The sequence below is a fragment of the Hemicordylus capensis genome, chromosome 5 (genome assembly GCF_027244095.1).
Source record: "Hemicordylus capensis ecotype Gifberg chromosome 5, rHemCap1.1.pri, whole genome shotgun sequence".
In the NCBI taxonomy this organism is placed as follows: domain Eukaryota; kingdom Metazoa; phylum Chordata; class Lepidosauria; order Squamata; family Cordylidae; genus Hemicordylus; species Hemicordylus capensis.
In genome coordinates, this window is record NC_069661.1 from 242,813,734 (window position 1) to 242,831,152 (window position 17,419).

General features: G+C 43.6%; 1 protein-coding gene across 7 annotated transcripts in view; it reads right to left on the bottom strand.

The window, feature by feature from the left end:
- Nucleotides 1–524: 524 nt before the first annotated feature.
- LOC128328017 (1-phosphatidylinositol 4,5-bisphosphate phosphodiesterase zeta-1-like) overlaps nt 525–17,419 on the bottom strand; it is an 81,819-nt gene continuing 64,924 nt past the window's right edge. For all 7 annotated transcript variants that reach the window (XM_053257526.1, XM_053257522.1, XM_053257520.1 and 4 more), the window contains 4 exons: nt 10,123–10,295; nt 3,936–4,068; nt 2,069–2,218; nt 525–678 (listed from right to left, as the gene is read on the bottom strand). In XM_053257526.1, the coding sequence (XP_053113501.1) occupies nt 590–678; nt 2,069–2,218; nt 3,936–4,068; nt 10,123–10,295 (545 nt within the window). In that variant the 3' untranslated portion in view covers nt 525–589. The remainder of the gene's footprint in view (nt 679–2,068; nt 2,219–3,935; nt 4,069–10,122; nt 10,296–17,419) is intronic.

Sequence of the window (17,419 nt, forward strand, 5' to 3'; positions counted from 1 at the left end):
TTTCTGGGGACAAATAAAAGGAGAAGGTTGTCATTTTCATATTCTCCTTCTGAGGCATCTGACTCGCTGCTGCTGGAAACAGAATGCTGGGCTAAATAGAGAACTTGGTCTGATCTAGGAAGGCAATTCTTTATATGACCCTCATATATACTGAATACAACGAATATTTATATACCACTTTTCAACAAAAGTTCCCATAGCAGTTTATATAGAAAGAAAGAAAGAAAGAAAGAAAGAAAGAAAGAAAGAAAGAAAGAAAGAAAGAAAGAAAGAAAGAGAGAGGCTCCCTGACCCCAAAGGGCTCGCAATATTTTAATTAAATACTTTATTATTATTGTCTTGTTTACACAGTCAGACAGGTGTTATTGACTGGTTTGATGATGATGATGATGATGATTAAAACCCATAAGATAGACATTAGCATCAACCACTGGAGGGATGCTGTGCTGGTGGTGGATAGGGCCAGTTGCTCACCCCAAGCATGACTCAAGCAAGCCAAACAATTTATAACATGAAGCTATTACTGCTTATCAAAGCATGGTTTCTTTATTGAGGAAACAGGCAGCTGGGGAAACAATGCTAACAAAGATTATTGTTGAAAGTACCAAACATGTACAAAGAGCGAAGCAGGACGCAAGCTGACACCAAGTTTGGAAAAAAGCGGAACCTGACGATAACCTGTAAATGCAACAGCAATCAATGAGTGTATTACATGCAATCAAAATGGTCCCTCCAAATGTATAAATTTTAAAATTGTATACATAATTAACATACAGGTGAAACTCGGAAAATTAGAATATCGTGCAAAAGTCCATTAATTTCAGTAATGCAAATTAAAAGGTGAAACTGATATATGAGACAGACGCATTACATGCAAAGCGAGATAAGTCAAGCCTTAATTTGTTATAATTGTGATGATCATGGTGTACAGCTCATGAAAACCCCAAATCCACAATCCCAGAAAATTAGAATATTACATGGAACCAAGAAGACAAGGATTGTAGAATAGAACAATATCGGACCTCTGAAAAGTATACAGTGTACCGTGCTTGATTGGCCAGCAAACTCACCTGACCTGACCCCATAGAGAATCTATGGGGCATTGCCGAGAGAAGGATGAGAGACATGAGACCAAACAATGCAGAAGAGCTAAAGGCTGCTAATGAAGCATCCTGGTCTTCCATAACACCTCATCAGTGCCACAGGCTGATAGCATCCATGCCACGCCGCATTGAGGCAGTAATTGCTGCAAAAGGGGCCCAAACCAAGTACTGAATACATATGCATGCTTATACTTTTCAGAGGTCCGATATTGTTCTATTCTTCAATGCTTGTCTTCTTGGTTCCATGTAATATTCTAATTTTCTGGGATTGTGGATTTGGGGTTTTCATGAGCTGTACACCATGATCATCACAATTATAACAAATTAAGGCTTGACTTATCTCGCTTTGCATGTAATGCGTCTGTCTCATATATCAGTTTCACCTTTTAATTTGCATTACTGAAATTAATGGACTTTTGCACAATATTCTAATTTTCCGAGTTTCACCTGTACTCTCTCTATATATGATCTGCAATGCTATATATCAGGGTTTCTTAACCTTGGGCCCCCAGATGTTGTTGGACTACAACTCCCAGAATCCCCAGACGTAACCTTTGTGGCTGGGGATTCTGGGAGTTGTAGTCCAACAACATCTGGGGGCCCAAGGTTAAGAAACCCTGCTATATACCATTGATCTCCATAAAGGGGAAAGCACACAGCACATACCTATTGCAATAGTGAAGGAGCACAACAAGCAGAATAGAGCAGTGCAGTTAATACCCCTTTCAGCTATGCGCTCCATCACAAATTAATGCCAGGCAAGTAACATGACTAAAGAATAATTTTTTAAAAATACAAGGGCATTTATTTGACCTGCTCTGGTGTCACAACGACAGTAATAATATTATTACAACTTGGCTGCATCTAAGTCAAAGCTATGCTACATAGAGCAATCACGATGAGAACAATTTGTCAATAGGGATTTGGAAGGCTTTTGTTGTGCATTAAAAAAATTAAACGACTACCTTTATTCATGCTCAAAAGTGGTAAAGTATATTGACCAAGGAAGTCATTGGAAGTGAGAGAAAGCTGATCTTCTACAATGAAACGTACTAAGGCAAGCTCTGGAACGTGAATATTAAATGTGAATGTTTCATTCCATCGAGGACACAATGCTGAAATAAAGAGAGCAATATAAGGCCAGCAACAGTCTTTTAAAAGAGCTTCAGCTTGGTAGTTAATTGAGTTTTATTCATTGACGATTGAAAAGAAAATCTGTTTGTGCCTCCTTTGGCAATAAGGGTGATTAAAGGGAGATGGGTTAGTGAATGCACAGACAAGAGCCAATTAGCACAGGATGTAGCCAACTTCTGCTGCATCGTGTAGCACTGATTCTCCCTGAGCTTGATGCTGGATCCTGTTTGTCTGGATACAGCAGGTGGGTTCAGATGATGCCCCAAACCTCTGGTTCCTGGGAGTGCTCACTCCTGGGGCGGGGGGAGGGGGTGTCATCCAGCTCTGGTTCCTGAGCCTTTCCCCTAACATCCACCCAACATTCTCTGCCCATTTGTACCTGCATTTGAAGCTGTGTTGAGAATGTCAGGTGAATGTTGGGTGGAAGGCTTGGGAACCAGAGCTGAGCAGGTTCAGATAAGATCCCCACTGGAAGGATGCAGCCCTGTGGTCCACCTGAAACTGCCTAGTGTAGTGACTTCCCCAATGGCTCAACCACTCAAAAAATGTATGTTTGTATACATCTCAAGACAAGCACACAAACAGTGAGGGACAACAAGGAACAAATCAAAACACAAAGAACAGAAACAGAGGTACTGTTGTGTAAACGCATTGCAATACACCAGTTCCTGCATTATTCATTTTCATTGCTAGCTCTGTCTATAAAAAGGAGTTTTAAAAATCCCTCCCAACTTCACATTTTGTGATCGCAACAAAGCTGTTCTTCTTTGCTCTAGTCATGCCCATAAACATACGAATCTATGTATTTAGCCTGACCTCCTTAACTAATCCACATAGCAGCTGGATCCTTCAGAACAGAATTGGGGGAGCTGGGAAGGTAATTACTCATTTTTTGTCTGCTACAGATAAAAATCATTAACCGCATCACAGAATCGAATCCACAAGGAAGGAGAAGAAGGCAGGACTCCAAGTGAATTCAGATGAATAGGAGAATTATATAACCAAGGTTTAGGCAATGGAATTTCGACTCTACAGCATTATATATTCTTTCGGTGCCATTCATGTATTGCTGCCTTTGGCACAGGTCAAGCCCATTCACACAACTAGATGGGCGGTGGGCGGGTGGGTGAAGGAGAAGGCAGAATCCAATTTACCTTCCCCCCAGATGATCAAAGAAATGATGCTGGGAGCCTCGTGCTCCCTGATGACCCACGCTGCTTCAAGCAGCACAGATCTCCGGAGGCTGGGATGATGTGTCCTGCCTCTGGACATCCCACAGTGAGCATGGTGCTTTGCGGGATACCCCTGCCCGTGAAACAGGTGCTCTAGGGGCCCATCTCTGTGTATGCTTGGGCCCAAGCACACAATGCAAGCAGCCCATATGCAAGCAGCCCAAGCACACAAACAATCCCAGTGCCAGGGTTAAGGGCACTCTTGCGCCCTTAACCTTGGCTATAGGCTGGACTTAAAAGTGGGATTAGGCAGGCGGGTGGGCAGCGCCAAGATCCACATGGATCCCGGCGCTGCACATGAGCAAGCTAACCCAGGCTGGGTTAGGCAGATTTGTCCAGAACAGGTCTTGTTCTGGACAAGCCTTGTCCAGTTGCCTGAGGAACAACTTTGATGAGCTATGGAAGTTAATGAGCTGAGTTCCTGTATTATTGGGACCTTACACAATCTATAGTTTGTTGCACTTACCATTGCTCTTAACCACACAAGACTGTTGTTTTGCCTGGTCTTCTGGAACACCATAAATTTCTACTACGACGAGGGGGTCAGCTTTATTAGACCTGGAGAGACTACTAGGTGGTAACTGATGGCCACTGATAAGCTGCACAAACAAAAATGATGTGAAAGCTTTATCCTGGATATCTGTAATTGAGTATTATCTTGGCATCAACAATATTTCTGAAAATGCTCAGGGAAGTCTATAGGTAAAGGTAAAGTGTGCCCTTGAGTCGGTGTCAACTCCTGGTAACCACAGAGCCCTGTGGTTGTCTTTGGTAGAATACAGGAGGGGTTTACCACTGCCATCTCCTGTGCAGTACGAGATGATGCCTTTCAGCATCTTCCTATATTGCTGCTGCCCGATATAGATGTTTCCCATAGTCTGGGAAACATACCAGTGGGGATTCGAACCGGCACCCTCCGGCTTGCTAGTCAAGTCATTTCCCCGCTGCTCCATTAGGTGGTTTCAGGGAAGTCTACCATACAGTAAAAAGCTACACAAGCAATGTTTGCCCTGAACTATGGAGGTGGGAGAATTCAGTGTATTTAATGCAGTGCCTAATTATTTCAGGTTGCAGTTCTATACACACTTGCTTAGGAGGAAGCCCCATTGCACAATGGGAATTTCCTCCAAGTAAATGTGATTAGGATGGGGCCACATGTCTCCATATAGCCAACTTTAAAGTGTCATGAAGAGATACTTCAGTATCCAGTTTGCAGCCATTTTATTCAGGGCTAAACTAGACATTCAGATATGGCAGATGTGTGCAACACTTTCCCAGTGATTTTTATTGTGAAAAGCAGCCACACACAAAAAGTGCAATTGGGACAGAGGCCTCTATCATGAGGCCATATGAGCCTATGGCCTCAGGCAGCAAATGAGCCATGAGACAGCAAGTGTGGGCACCCTGCCAGCCCCCATTGTGGGCATGAACCACATTCCCTCTAGCTGCTGCAGCCTGTCCTAGCATTTTGCCCCGTCATGCCGTCCATGCCCCTGCTTCCCTCGCTAGCATGCCCCCCCACCTCACTGGCCCAGATGTCACCCCTGTTCTCTTGCCACCAGCATGATCTTCTGGGGTGCACTGCCACTGCTTGCACCCTGGTGAGGCATCATGGAGTGTTCATCCAGCAGCGGCAGCTTGGCCAGCTGGCCTCTCCTTATTGCCACTGCACGGCTGTGCCAGCACCACTACTCTCCCTCTCTTTCTCTACTCTCTCTCCCTTCCAGCACCAAATCTTCCTAGCAAGTGGACAAGAAGTTTGGTGTTAGAGGAAACAGACAGTGCGGGGGGGAGGGAAAAGAGATGTTGCTATTGCAGTGGCAGCAAAGGGAGACCAGTTGCCAAAGCTGCCGCTGCTGGACATATGCCACCTCATCTGCGTGCAAAGATCAAGCAGTGGTGGCACACCCCAGAAGGTGAGGCCGGTGGTAACGGGAAAGAGGAATGGTGTCTTGAGTTGGTGAAGGAGTTAAAGCCAATGAGAAGCAGGGCCAGTGAGGGCGTGGGGCAGGGTTGGCAAGTGGGGATAGGGTGACTTATTGCCATTTGCCTCAAGTAGTGACTGGCAATGAGCTGGTGCTGAATTGGAGCAGTAGAAGAAGTTACTTAATCCTTTCCTCTTGGTTTTCCCCAACTCAAAATCAGGGTCCTCAGGCTACACTTCCTCCCATAAATCTTTCCCCCACGGGTAAAGATTTATGGGAGTAAGCATAGCCTGAGGACCCTGATTTGGACCCTCCCTACACTAATGGGAGGAAGCATAGCCTGAGGACCCTACCATGTTCCCCCATGGATAGAAATGTGGTGCAGGAGGGTGGATTTTGTGTGAAAAAGTGCTAGAGGGGAAAGAGTTAAGCGGCTCATTTCCCCACCATTCTTCCACTCCAGACTGCAGTCTTCCATGGCTACTTTTCATTAAAAAAAAACATAAAACACACATCAGTAAAACTATTTCATGTCTGCGATGTGCATGACACTTGGTTGCAGCACCCTTAATATTTTCTGAAGACTACCAAGTGAATCTGTAACTAGCTGAGGTTAGGGACTCAGAAACTAGGTGGTTCTCATCCACTACTGAATTCGAGTCCATGTGTCTGAACTTGTGCATATTCCCCTCACTTCTGTCTTCTGTTCCTCCCTTTGATATTTGCTAGGGATGTGCAAAAAATTTCGGGCACAGAACGATCTGTGCCCGAAACGAACAATTTTGGGTGATTCGGGGCCGAACTGAATCACCCCCGATGTCCCCCGATATTTTTCAGGCACGAGCCAAATCACCCGAATTTCGGACCCGAAAAATTCGGGTGATTCGGTTCATGGTTGATTTTTGGCGATTTTTTGAAGTTTTCGTGACTTTGGGGCAGTTCGGGGGCATAGCATGGGATCTGGGCAAAAGGAGTGGGGTGGGGTGGTAGTGCCTAATGGGTGCAGGCTACCACCCCAATTTCAGGGGGATTGGGCAAAGGGCTGGTTTTTGGTAAATTTCTGAAATTTTCATGTCTTTGGGGCAGATTGGGGCAGAAAGTGGGGCCTGGAGCAGAATAGTGGGGTGGGGTGGTAGTGCCTAATGGGTGGAGGCTACCACCCCAATTTCAGGGGGTTTGGACAAAGAGGTGATTTTTTGAGAATTTTTGAAGTTTTAGTGACTTTGGGGCAGTTTGGGGGCAGAAAGTGGATCTGCCCCAAAAGAGTGGGGTGGGGTGGTAGTGCCTAATGGGTGGAGGCTACCACCCATCCCCAATTTAAGAGTGATTGGGCAGAGGGGTGAATTTTGGTGAATTTATTTTTATGAGGTTTGTCTTCATAAGGTGAAGTGTGCTAAATTGATTACTTCCTCATATTATTCATAGTAATAGAGAGTGTGAAAAAGTGAAAGTGGGGTCATGAGAGTTGTTTAATTGAAAAAAATCTCATTTGCTATGATACAATGAGAATTCACACCTCAGAAAAAACTTCTCTGGATCACACCAGAGAGAGACCCCCCAATTTGTGCATGCAAATTTATTGTTAATTAAAATGAACAAAATGTTTTCATTTTTGCAATAAATCGAAATAAACTTGCAGTACTTTCAAGTGCACATTTTTAATTTAACAGGGGCACTATATAGCTGGCTCAATGCCACGTGTTTGCAAACATGGGGCAAAATGTTCATTGTGTAACTCGACACAAAAACTACAGCACTGGTATTTAATAACCTGTCAAATGCCTTTGATGACTAAATAGCATTTCCAGGAAGCTTGTTTCAGCATCTGTGGCATTCAGGGTATTTATTTTCAACAGCAAGCAGAGGGAAGTACAAGGAAATATTGCAGATAATAAATCAAGCAGGTGTGATTTATTTTAGTTCTGACTAGCAAATTTTCAGCACCATCACTACACATGAGCATCATAGCTTGAACTAAAAGTTTTAATTCACTGGGTTTTCATGTACAAATAATATTTATGGGTTATAGCTGAAGAATAAGCTATTTGATCTCAGTATACATCTAACAATAACTACTTAAAGAAAAGCCACTTTGTCATCTGAAAGCATAAGGTGCCAGATTCAGACTTAATCGCCAAACTGAATACAAACTCTTCATTGGCCCCCTCAGTTCAAGCAGCATCTTCTGGGACAAGCCCAAGCTGAAGCCCATTCCAACAACCGCCGAGGTACATTGGGAGTTCATTCACTAGTCAGCTTCACACAACCAATGGAAAGTAAGTTGGTAGTAGTGCACGAAAACAAAATGGATTTTGTGTTTAGTTTTGAGCTCGAAATGAAACATAAAATCCTTGAATCAATTCATCGAAATAGCAGCCAAGCCTGCTGTTTCAATGAAACACTCAGAGTGTTTCAAGTGTTTTGAGCACCATTTCCCCGGGGAGAGCTAGTCTACCAATTGGGGTCGCGGGGTAGTCTAGTCCTCCGAGGTGGGCCAACGTGCTTAGTCCGGAGCAGAGGCCTTGTCTACCAGGCCTCTGCTCTGGACTTGGCATGTTGGCTCACTTCAGAGCAATGGTCTACCCAGTGACTCCAATTGGTAGAATAGCTCTTCCCGGAAAATGGTGTTCAAAACACTTGAAACGTTTTGAGTATTACATCGAAACAGCAGGCTTGGCTACTGTTTCAACAAATTGATTTGAGGATTTTGCATTTCATTTCAGTCTATCCGCTGCATGAGGCCTCCACTGTGTCGGCCCACCTTGGACTGGTCCGAGTGCGTTGGCCCACCTTGGACTGGTCTACCGGGTAGACTTAGCACGTTGGCACATCAGTTCACCTCAGAGGACTGGTCTACCTGCCGTGTTGTGTGGATAGATCAGGCCTGCTCCAGACTTAGCACATCAGCTCGCCTCAGAGTACTGGTCTACCCACCAACCCCAACTGGCAGACCAATAATGGAACACTATGAACCACCAGCCTGGGAGCCTACCAGCTATCTCTGACTCTCAGAGTAGTCAAAAGAGGAGCAAGTCAAGGAACTGAAGTAGCCTCTGCAATCAGTCCAGTCATACTCCAAATGTTGCTGAACTGCAACTCCCATCATCCTCAGCCACAATAAAATGTAGCTCAGGATGATGAGAGTTGTAGTTCAAAAACATCTGGAGTACCACAGGTTGTGAACCCCTGAGTTATGTGATGTTTTGGTTCTTTTTATTTTATTGCTGCTGCTGTTGCTGTTTTTAATTTTTGTTTCCAATATGGTTTCGAAGTGTGTCTTTTATCTGTTTTAAATTGTTAGCCACCATGGGCTGTGTTTCACAGGAAAAGTATATGAATGAATAACCACATTGGACAACATCCAGACTAGTTAGCCATGATTAAGCAGCACTGAAATCACTGGCTGGCATCCAGGCCAATGTTGTACTAGTGCAGGGATATTGCACTAGCTAGTTCAGCAAAGTGGGGGGCTTGCTTTCCAGACCAGTGTGTTGGTGAAACTACAACCTGTAGTGTGTCTCCTGCTCTGGAAACTCTTCCTCAGTCCATATAGGTTTCAGGGAATGATGCAAAGCTATTCGGCATCCTTGTTGTTAACGCCTTCTAACTGGGCAAAGAAACACCTTTTTAAGGTGGTGATTCTCTTTATTTAGCAGAGGGAGAGTAACTGGCCCTCTCCAACCCCAGCACAGTAAGTACTTCCAGTGATTGTGGCTGGCATCTATCTTACATTTCTTTTTAGACTGTGAGCCCTTTGGGGACAGGGACACCCATCTTATTTATTTGTTGTTTCTCTATGTAAACCGCTTTGGAAACATTTGTTGAAAAGCGGTATATAAATATTTGTTGTTGTTGTTGTGCAAATAGATCAAAGAGCACAAGAGGCTGAGGAACTTTGAACATCCACTCAGCTATGTGACCTTCTTGAGTGGGTCCATCTTTGTTGGTAGTACTAGTGTAGTGCTCTTCTGGATGTCAGCGACTGAAACAAGTCAGTGATGCCTAACTTGAGCCCATTAATTGTAATGGGACTCAGGATGTTGCCCAAAATAAATAAATTGGTTTAAAATATGTACATTCCACCTTCCTAACTGGAAGAAGTCTCTAACAGGCTTAAAATAACCCTTTAAAACAATGAAAATAAATTACACAAATAAAAGAAGAAATAACAGACAGTAACAGAAAGAACAAAACAGAGCAGGTAGTCAATCAAATCAAATGCCGCTAAAAGGCCTGAGTGAATAGAAAAGTTTTTAACTAGCACTTGAAACTTAATAATGGAGGCATATCTTCTCACAGTTGATTAATCTCATATTTCATTTGACAGGTCCCCCTAACAATGTTACTAGGAAGAAAATCCACAAAGTGCTACTGCTTATCTTGATGGGGCATGATCAGAATCAGCAGGACTATAGTGATGTAAATCATTTGAGAATCACTCCTCCACATTTCATAATGGCACATTTGTAAGTGAGCACAGAACCATGTTCAGAGCTCAGAAAGCTCCTTAGAGCTATTACACGTCTTCAGAAATGTGTAAGGTAAGAGAAGGCAACCATGTGCAAGTAATCTGCTGGTACAAAGGATATTATGGGTTATCAAGTGCAAGTTTCTTACTTATTGAAGTTTGGGATCTTAGCATTAGGAAAGCTCCAAAGAGAAATAATTATAAAAAGGCAAGTAGTCAAGCAAATGAGATAAGAGGTGGTTGCAACAAAATGAACTGACCTTTATTATAAGCTTAACTGGCTGATGGTTCCCAGTTACATTGTAGGGAGAAAACGGTGTGCCCCTAGTTCTTAGGTATTCTGGTTTTAGTATATAGCCGCAGCCACCATTGTCCATAAATCTCCCATTTTGAAGATCCATTTGTACTCCAGCTGTTTGGAAATTTAAGGCCACTGTGGGAGGTGAAACAGTATATTCAATTACATAAAATAGACAGTTCAAAAATATGTGTTTAGGTCATTCAATCTAGTGGGATAATGATCTCCCCCCCCCCCCCGAACTGAAGGTAGTTTGAAAGAGGGATAGTTGCTTATGGAGTATACTCTCATCCCATCCTAGTAAGCAGGATTTGCAAGTTTTTATACTGTTTCAAAAACCTGGAGAGCCTGTTTGACCAAAGAAAAGACGTGTAAACAAGTGACACCCTTCTCAACTAACTCTCTTAAAAGAAAACCTACTGTCCAGCATCCAGGATATCATCACCGGTGGATGAGCATTCCCAGTATGGTTGCCACATTTATTAAAGGAATTCCTGTACACAACCATGAAGGATGTGTGTGCATATTTTAAAACCCTTTAAAAAAAAACAGGATTGGAAAAAGTCCTTAACAGTGGAGCTGGGTGGCTGCTTTGCATATTTCTCCCTATGGCGTTCTTTTCACAGGAAAGTGTTATGAGCAAGCCCACTATCATCCTCACTAACTGATCCAGAAAGGAGGAGAAGGAGTTTACTGAGCCATAGAGAGTCAATCTAGCCACTTGGCAGCACTGGTGCCTGAGAAAGGGTTAAATAAGGGGATTTTAATTTAAACACGGGCACCATGTAGCTACAATGCCTGGAGAGAAGTGCAGGGAGAAAATGGGTAAAAAAAAATTGTTAAAGCGATCTTCCCACTTGTTTCCTAGACATTTTGAAACCAGGATGACACTTTCCCTACATCCTAGATAGGACATCCAATTCCTGAACTGTCCAGGCCAATAGGACAAGTGGCAATCCTAGTTTTCAGTCTTATTGTGACCCCAGTGTAATAACAGTAATAGAATATTGTCACTTAAATGTTTTATTTCAGTAAAAACCAAAGGTTGAAAACAGGTCACAAATGTCTTAATACTGAGTATGGTGCCTTATTATCCCATACAGCAATCTTAGCTTGCAGAGTGAAAATGACAGAGAAAATAACATTATGCATTAGATTTACTTTTTCCTGCTTCCAGAAGCCTCTTTACCTTGAAACATTTTTGAAACTGAAGGCAGCGCTGATTTGTTTGTTCAGACACACGGAATTCTGCCTTCACAAAACAGTATCAACAAACCTCATCCATAATGCACCATGGTGGCGCAGTGGTAAAACTGCCGCCGTGTAACCAGAAGGTTGCAAGTTCGATCCTGACCAGGGGCTCAAGGTTGACTCAGCCTTCCATCCTTCCGAGGTCGGTAAAATGAGTACCCAGAAATGTTGGGGGGCAATATGCTAAATCATTGTAAACCACTTAGAGAGCTTCCAGCTATAGAGCGGTATATAAATGTAAGTGCTATTGCTATTGCTATAATAATCTTTCTGTTTATTATGGGCAGCAGTGCTCCCACAAATATGATCAATCTATAAAAATTATGGACTGATGGTAGCCAGCCTTCTTAGGAGCACCAAGTTGTTTACTATTTACTACATGCTTGCAGTAAGGCAACACTAGTCTAGAACATAAGCTCCAGGCTTAGTGCTAGCCGCAAGTGCAACAGGTTTGCATTAGCATAAAGTCCTTCTGCAAGTGCTGCATTGCTCTGGATGTGAGCCAGTGTCATTAGTTTAACTGCTCTGATGTCACAGTTGGCCTGGGTGGTGCTCTTGTTAGCTATGGGGCCTTAGGCTACCGTATTTACCTAAATAGAAGATGACCCTGGATTTAAGACAACCTCCCAATTTCTAAAATCAAAGAACTTAGGGGAGGGGGAAAAGCTAGTTTTGGATTCAGGTAAATACGGTAAGTATCCTAATGATATCAGCGGGTATGATGCAAGCTCAAGCTGTGATAGCTCCAGCCTCTGATGTCACGGAGAGCCTTGCTAGCCTTGGTTCTGGACAGTTCGCTGCATATGGACAATTGGGGAATCTAGTCGTTTTGCATTCTGAGAGCCCTTTCTTCTCAAGATGTGATTCCTTGGTCTGAAAAGTGAGTTTTATTCAAACTCATTTTTTATTTTGAAAAAATAACTTTTAAGGTTTAAAAATGTCATTCAACTCTAGATTTAGTTTTTTCAAGTGCTCTGAATGTCCCAGTATCTCTGAATGCATGTATACATCAAAGAATATTATTATTATTTATTTATTGTTTATTTAATTTATATACTGCCTGACTCCTAAGGCTCTATATATGCCGTGTATGATAAAATTAAGATTTTTATGAGCTTGCTCTTTTCAGCCAACCTGAGAGATTGGTTAGGCAGCTGTAGAGAAGCCACTGGATCCCACAGCACCCAAATTTCTCTGTAGATGTTGCAGAGGTGGCTTGTTGCCTCTCACCACTTAAGGGGAGTTGTATCATTTGTTGCATTGCCCCACGCCCACCCTCGGGCAAGCCTGGTGCTGATGTCCTCTTGCCCCCGACCTTGTTCCCTGAGCCTGAGCCCAGTGCTGATCTTCTCATCACTGGCCTCACCTTTGGCAGCGTGCCTTCTCCTCCAGTCGGCTGCAGTCGGCAGCAGCTTTGCCAGCTGATCTGTCTTTCGCTGCCACACTGTTCCGCTGCCCCAGCTCTCTCCCCACTGCCTTTCTCCTCCAGCTCCTAACGTCCACTTTTTCTCTTCCGAAATGGAGGAGGCAAAGCAGACAAGCTTGGCGAGGAGACACAGTGGGCAGAGAGCTGGATCAGCAACACAGCACGGCCGCAAGAGGCAGACCAGCTGTCAAAGATGGGATGCACACTGCCTGGTAGTGCTGCCAGCTGCAGGACAGTGTCTATTGCTGAAGGCCAGCAAGGGAAAGGGGAGATTGGCACTGAGGCCAGTAAGGCAGAACTGGAAAAGAGACCAGGGATGGTAGTAGAGAGAAGGCCATCTGGCATTATTGCCTCATATGGCTTCACAGGGAAGCTGCCCCTAGGATTTCAGGGTTTCATTTTGGGTAAAACCCTGCCACAAATGCAACCCAGACTCCTCAAAGTCTGTGGGAGTTCCACCAGATCCAAGTAGTCGTGCCAAAGTGTTGGGGAAAGTTTGGGGGCCCTGAGTGCCTTTCGGCATCATGAGAAATGCAATCTCCAGCTGCTAAGAGGCCTTGAGGACCTGTAGCAAACTAGAGGTTGCACAATAGGGGTTGCAGCCTTTGGGTTACTTCTGCATTTATCAGATGACCATGTGGGGGCAAACTCAGGGTACAGATTGCTCCGATGCCTCTATGTTGTGGTACACACTGGTGACATCATCAGCATTAAAGTGCCTATTCATAATTAATTTGGACCACATTGGTTTTTGAATTAATTATAATGTTATCCTCCTTGCACATTCAAATTGTTAATTAATTATGGAGCAGAATTGGCAGGTTTCTCCCAGCCCTCACTGGCTGTTAAACGGTGAATGAAAAAATTGATCTACTTTTTCAATTTAATCACAAATTGTAAAAGTCAATTATAGTAAGAATTTTTACTGCAAATATGCTTGAGGATTTATGGAAGTTATGCAGAGATGCCCCGTTCTGTTGTGTAAACATTTAGAATTGCTATACAAGTCCTCTCTGCAGTTTAATCATAAAGCGCTGGTCTTTATCTTTAACACAAAACTGTCAATTTTTCCTTTCCTCGGCAGCTCAAAACTGTTGTTGTGCTGCTGCAGTTTTGGAAATAAAACAGCACTGTACTTGAACAGGAAATTATAATTCATGAGAGAAGACAGCACTGCAATAGATGGTATGAAGAAAAATCTTCCCCCATTTTGGACTGTGGTGCTTTCAGCATAGAAATTCACCAGTCATCCCAGTAAAAGACAATCATGCCATGTATAAAACGGAACAATGATTTATTTTTTTTAAGTAAACGTACTTGATGGTCTGCCAGAAAGAAATGTGGGCCTAAAGAGGTACAAGTTGTGCGTAATAATTCAGAAGAGCCTGTATTCTCTATGAGTTAAATGCAGGTCTACTGACTGAACACACAGTCAGGTTCACATTTTATATTGCAAGGATGAAATGTGTGAACTTTAGAATCTTTGTCTGTTGTGGGGGGAAATATACTTCTTGATTCCACTGGCTGACACGCTGACTAAACATTGAGTAAGGTTATTCTCATGAGCATCCTAACCCAGGCTAGGGCAGCCCAGCCTGAGTTAGGTAGCACATATGCAGCGCCGGGATCGAGGCCAATCTTGACGTTGATGCCTCACCTAATCCTCCCTTCAACCCCAACCTTTATTTATTTGTTCGATTTTTAGACTGCCCTTACAGAATAGCTCAGGGCGGTTCACAAACATCAAAAACCCTTCAAAACAATTTAAGAGCACAATTTTAGCCAAGGTTAAGGGCACGGGTGCACCCTTAACCCTGGCGCCAGGATCGTGTGCAGCCCAAGCATACACAGAATCTGGAGCCTAGAGCAGGGATTCTCAGTGTTGGGTCTAGGGATGTGCACGAACCGGTTCGGAGGCCATGTTGGAGGCCTCCAAACCGGTTCGGACTCGGACCGGTCCGGCACTGAGGGGGGTCTACCTTTAAGGGGGGGGTAGTACTTACCCATCCCGCCGCTCTTCCCCCTCTGGCGCTGCATTTAGAATCGAAGTTTTGGGAGCGGCAGTGTTCCTCCCTGCCGCCCCTGCCCCCGTCATTGCCAGGAAGTCACGTAAATACCAGCACGCATGCGCCCATCACGGTCTGCACTGCCATCTCTATGATTATGGTTCTAGACAGCAGAAACTGCCGTTATGGTGCCATCCACATTTGTACATAACGCTGCCACCAAAAAACCTCAGGTTACGGCAGTGAAACTCACTACAGACCGAAGGTTCAAACTGGAGTTTGGCAAGGCAAACCTCAGGTTGTTTTTGCCGCAAAACCACGGTTGTACACATTTGGACATCATGGAGATCCATCCTCTGCCACGTTTAACTACGGGTTCGCGTTAAGTGCGAATGTGGACAGTATAAGACACCTTCCTACGTTCTTCTTAGAGAGGAGCCTTCATCGCTCCTCCAAAGCCTGAGTGTCTGATTCATAAAGTGGTTTTAAAATAGCTATACTTTTTTCTGTTCAGGGGTTCAGTCCCACCCCCAAGGGAGGCAACTGAGCTTTTAGGTGCAGTCCTAGGTCACTGAAGAAGAAGAAAAGGTTCTAAACCAGTTTTTGGAGTCAGGTTTGTAGACAAAACACAGGAATAACACACACACACACACACACGTCACACAAGTGTGCACTAAGGGAGCCCGCCCAGTTTTGCACACTTGTGTGAACTACCAGGAGTGGGCCTGATCCTGGTGGCTACACGGTCGCAAACTCACCAAAGTAGCCTCCCAGTTAAACGAGGTTAAGGGAACAAGCGATCCCTTACCCTCATTTTTCTGATCGTGTGTCAGCCGCGGTTGCTTGCAGTTGTGGCTGGCACACTGCGGGGGGGAGGGGGATCCCACTAATGTGCCGCACACCCACGCAGTGCATTATTTGGGTTCCGGCTGGAGGAACAGTGCATGGTAGCGCATCCTGGCATCCTGTCCCCAGGAGCTGCAGCAGGAGCTGCTGCTCATCTGGGCGGGTGATCCACCCACCCTGGGATTTGGAGATCATCTGCGGGGAAGGTAGGTTGAACTTGCCTTCCCCACAGCCTGCCCGCAAGCTCTTCTCATGTATTGTGAGAAGAGCTCTACTATTTTCTTTCCCCCCACTTTTTAAACGGTTAATTTAAAAAGAAAAAGACACAGAGAGGGTGATTAGTTACGAGGAGGGCATGCCTTTTGTACCTTTAATAGTTGTGTAAAAAAGGTAGCAGCAGCAGATGCACTTTTTCTCATTTGTGCATGATAAGCTGCATCTACCAAAATCCCAGATTCTAAAGTCCAGGGCCTCTGTAGACAGTAAGAAATGTGTTGCGTGTCACCGGTTGTAGTGGGTACTGGATCTGAATATGTTGAGCAACAGACCGCTACCTAGGGGATCTAAGTTCCAGTAGTACATACTTCAGGAATCCATTTTAAAATCCTCTCACACCAGAAGAAGTGGAACAGCATTAGGTGCAACAGCACCATAGAAAATCTTGCAAAGCTATGGTTCTTTGCACAGGTGCCTCCAGAGATCATGGGTCCAGATGCTGGGATTCTTTTACACATGTATGTATGCATGCATGTATGTATGTATGTATTCAATGTTTATACTGCCTTTCATAAGACATCCCAAAGTGGTTTACATAAGGATCCATTATCCTACTGTTTCTGGTACAGTTTCATGATATATAAAAGCTGCATTCCTTTTAAACAGGAGGCTGCTGTATGACTGTGGCCAGATATGATAGATTGCATCTGATATTCCAGGAGCAATTGCCAATATCCAGTCCACTCAGATGCCTCACATTTATCAAAGGGAAATTACTTTCCCAAGTAACAAAATCAACACAGAGCCCTAGAGCTGGGACAATCTGAGCTGATTAGCTGCATTAAAAGTATATGTGCACATTTAATTGATTAAGTTTCATCATCAACATTATGGGTAAGAAAAGAAAGGTATGAGGAGCATTTACAAGTGAATGCACTTTATATGAATTGGCTGAAATTATGTAACTAGCCGGCATTTAAAGAAAAGCTTAGACCAATTACATTTTAAAGCTACAAAGCAATTTTCATCTAGAAAGTTAAAGGTTTCAGTTACTTTAATGTTTTTAATTTCTTTCATTTTCCCTATTTAAGTGCAAGCATTTGTAGCTTCACCGCAAAAACACTTAAAAAATTATTAGTATATGTATATGAAATCTAAACTAGAATTTTTCTAAAATGAGCAAATCAGTTTGATACTTAGCCGTTCTGTCTCAAAGAAGTGCCTGAAAGAGACTAGGGAGATGTTTTTTAATATCACCTACAATGCATTGTGTTTTTGACAGCACATTGCCTTTAGTCAGGTTCATTATTCCCTGTTGCTCAAGTGGGTCTTTAATACGTTAATTAAGGAAATATGATCGTAAAATCCTTAAAACTGTCAGGAGGACTCGAGGGAAGGTTTAATACCTGAAATCATTTCAGTTTCTTATTAATTACCTAGACCGGATTTCAAGATCACAGTGACCTCCAAAAGTCTGTACTTTTGTATTTTGTGACTTTATTTCTAAAATAATA